This window comes from Perkinsus marinus (assembly GCF_000006405.1).
Source record: "Perkinsus marinus ATCC 50983 genomic scaffold scf_1104296939758, whole genome shotgun sequence".
Classification (NCBI taxonomy): domain Eukaryota; phylum Perkinsozoa; order Perkinsida; family Perkinsidae; genus Perkinsus; species Perkinsus marinus.
The window spans coordinates 609,251-611,907 of record NW_003213081.1 but is presented as its reverse complement, the minus strand read 5'-3'; the positions used below and the strand labels follow the sequence as shown (position 1 = coordinate 611,907).

Below are 2,657 nucleotides of genomic sequence, written 5' to 3'. Positions count from 1 at the left end.
GGGAGGCGCCCGTCTAGCGAGTTACTTAAGACCACAACACTAATTTGCACTCATGAAACAGAGAGAGGAATCCATTTCTGACACGTGTATCCCGCTAATCACTCGTCGTCTCAGCGCTGGCCATGAACTTGCTTGTGGCGGAACTGCGCATCATGGTGATCGCGGGAATACGCCGATAAAACGCACCTCGGATCGGCCCAGCGTCCATATTCGACCACCTCGTCGAGTCTGGCACCGCCATTCAGTAACAACCAGCATCCAGTTCGGCTCATACTATGCGTCGTTGACCGTCCTCGTTCGTCGGATTTTCCGCAGACGGCCGCGATCAGCTCGCATATGCCCTCGCGAAGCTGCGCGTACGTCAGGCCGAACACGCTCTTCTGACCGGTCTGGATGTGATTTCCAGTTTCTTGCGCCCACCTGGATAATCGGTGGTATGGGCACACTGACATTCCACAGTCCTCGGAGCTGGCCATACAGCAACCAATAAACACTCGTCGACCGCGACGGCACTGGTCGGTCTTCGATTTCCGTACATGGACTACCAGACATGGTTTATTGTCTGCGCATACTTCCCAGTTTATGTCTGACCATCTCAGCTCGCTCAGCTCTCGAAGACGAAAAAGCCCCGCAACGCCGAGTAGATAGGCTACCGGCACTCCAAGGTTTCCGCTACCAGGGACAATACAAGAAAGTTGCAACAGCTCCTTTTTTGGAGAGCGTTCGAGCTCTCTTCGGGGATGTGACTCCGAGAATCTTAGACGCGCCTAGCAGCGCTAGTCGAACTAGCTCCGAGTCTTGCTCGCTGAGCCGACCGTGCTCGAGGGTATTGGCACAGCGCAGCTTCTGGACGTAGTCCTTTATTGTCGTGTACTGTACCCTTCCTTCTTGGGTCAGAGCTGATATATATACAGCAAGGGATGAACCACACACCGGCCAAGGAGACATCCCCATACGGCTTAAGAGACTCTCATAACGAGATATCACTGATTTGTATTTCCTGTTCGTGGAAGCAGCGCGAGCGGCAGCCAGTACTGTGCCCACCGTGTCGTGGTTAATCGTCGGAATTTGCTTGTTTTCGGAACCAGAGCGCCGGACGGACCTGCCAACGGAGATGATAGACCGACGCTTGAAATAACTCTGATTCCAGGCGGAACTCCTCAGTACAAGCCATGCACTACATGGGGTATCTTGCTCCTGACGACAGCGCCCTCGAACGCGAGGCTGAGCTTCTCACCCTGGGCCTCCCTGCGTCGTTGTTAGCTCTCGTTCCCGCGCCATGTAGGATGTTGCAGATCCGTAGGGCAATGTCTATATTCATGGTCACCGAAAGAGAACTGTCTATAACGCCCCCTGACCAGACACAACCCCAACCAACTCAACAGCAATCGATCATTATAAGAGAGGGCAGTTAACTCCAAGTACAACACCAGCTTTGCCGGCTTTGCTAGCCCTACCACCAAAGGCCATATTGTTCCGCGGCCTCTGTTTTGATCCTCAGACCTACATCAAGCAGATTGGGGCCTTCAACGGATCGGTGCGTAATATCTCCTGCAACACAGGTAGTATATCGACGCGCTCACCGATGACACGAGCTATTGCAGGGCGGGGAACGCCATCGCGCGAGAGGCTATCACTTATGACGTTCTCATTTCCGGGTAGATGAAAGGCGCGAATTGAACGATGGTTCATGCCCATCGCCGAAAATCTTGCCAAGAGATCCGCCATGCGCTGTGAACCACTAGTACCCTTATTCAAGGCTTCAACTGTGGAGATGTTGTCGCTTAGGACGGTGAAGTCCGCCTCGGTTCTGTCGATACCGCAGCTGCGCACTGAAGCCAGCACAGCGACGATCGCAGCCAGTAACTCGAGTGTGCTGATGTGTCCTGACTCCAGTTCGCCTGGGACTAAGGCCTTCAACTCGGTAGTAGCTGTTGACTCACAGAACCAATATCTCTGACTCCCGATGAGCATCGTACCAGCGAACCCAGCGAGACTGGCGTCGGTGATTACTATCATATGTTGAGTACCAGAGAGCCGTACGCCCAAGATATCCTGAATAGAGGTTGCTCGGAGTGCAGGAGAGCGCACCACCTCTAGGAGGAGATTGATCTTCTCCGCGGCTTTTCTCCCGAGATATGCCGAGTGCAGGGGTTTCCCATTTGCCCCCGCCACTGACTTCAGCTTGTGGCACCAAGAGTAGAGGGCTGCGAGATGACAGCGGAAACGGGTGAAAGTTTGACTAGCCCACATTATCCTACCAAGGAAGGACTCCACGTCCTTGATGGCGACCTTGTGCTTAGTGTTGTACTGCTCGAGGATATGATCGCCCTGCTGGCATATCATGACCACCTTCTCTGGTGGGATCTCGACCTCGAGATGGAGGCGACCCTGACACACCGTGGATAACCATTGAAAACCTAGCGTTCTCGGATTCGATGAGATTCGAATTTTAGATAGCTCCGTTCTTACACCAACCGCAGTTGATATCAGGAGTAGGCCGACAAGGTCGTCGCAGACTCGGTATGCAGCCGACTCGAATACTCCATCGTCTACATAAAGGGTACAGAAAATTTGCAAGATTGCTCTCATGAGTCTATAGACTGTACTGTAGGTTCGTATCCATAGGACTGGTGACGACACCAGCCCGAAGACTA

The 2,657-nt window shown here is 53.3% G+C and overlaps 3 protein-coding genes across 3 annotated transcripts in view; 1 reads left to right on the top strand and 2 right to left on the bottom strand.

Moving 5' to 3' along the window:
• Positions 1-644, top strand: part of Pmar_PMAR029366 (conserved hypothetical protein) — a gene marked incomplete at both ends in the record, with an annotated part of 1,770 nt that extends 1,126 nt beyond the window's left edge. Inside the window, 2 exons of the mRNA XM_002782450.1 lie at positions 316-395; positions 600-644. Coding sequence (XP_002782496.1) covers positions 316-395; positions 600-644 — 125 coding nt within the window. The remainder of the gene's footprint in view (positions 1-315; positions 396-599) is intronic.
• Positions 68-1,310, bottom strand: Pmar_PMAR029365 (hypothetical protein; the record flags this gene model as incomplete). The annotated part of the gene is made up of 2 exons (XM_002782449.1): positions 68-1,102; positions 1,182-1,310. Coding segments are annotated over 2 exons (558 nt in total), but the record flags the coding sequence as incomplete, so codon positions are not given.
• Positions 1,311-1,503: 193 nt separating this feature from the next.
• Positions 1,504-2,346, bottom strand: Pmar_PMAR029364 (hypothetical protein; the record flags this gene model as incomplete). The annotated part of the gene is made up of 1 exon (XM_002782448.1): positions 1,504-2,346. The coding sequence occupies one exon, from the start codon at positions 2,344-2,346 to the stop codon at positions 1,504-1,506; it is 843 nt and encodes a 280-aa protein (XP_002782494.1).
• Between the last annotated feature and the right edge of the window lie 311 nt (positions 2,347-2,657).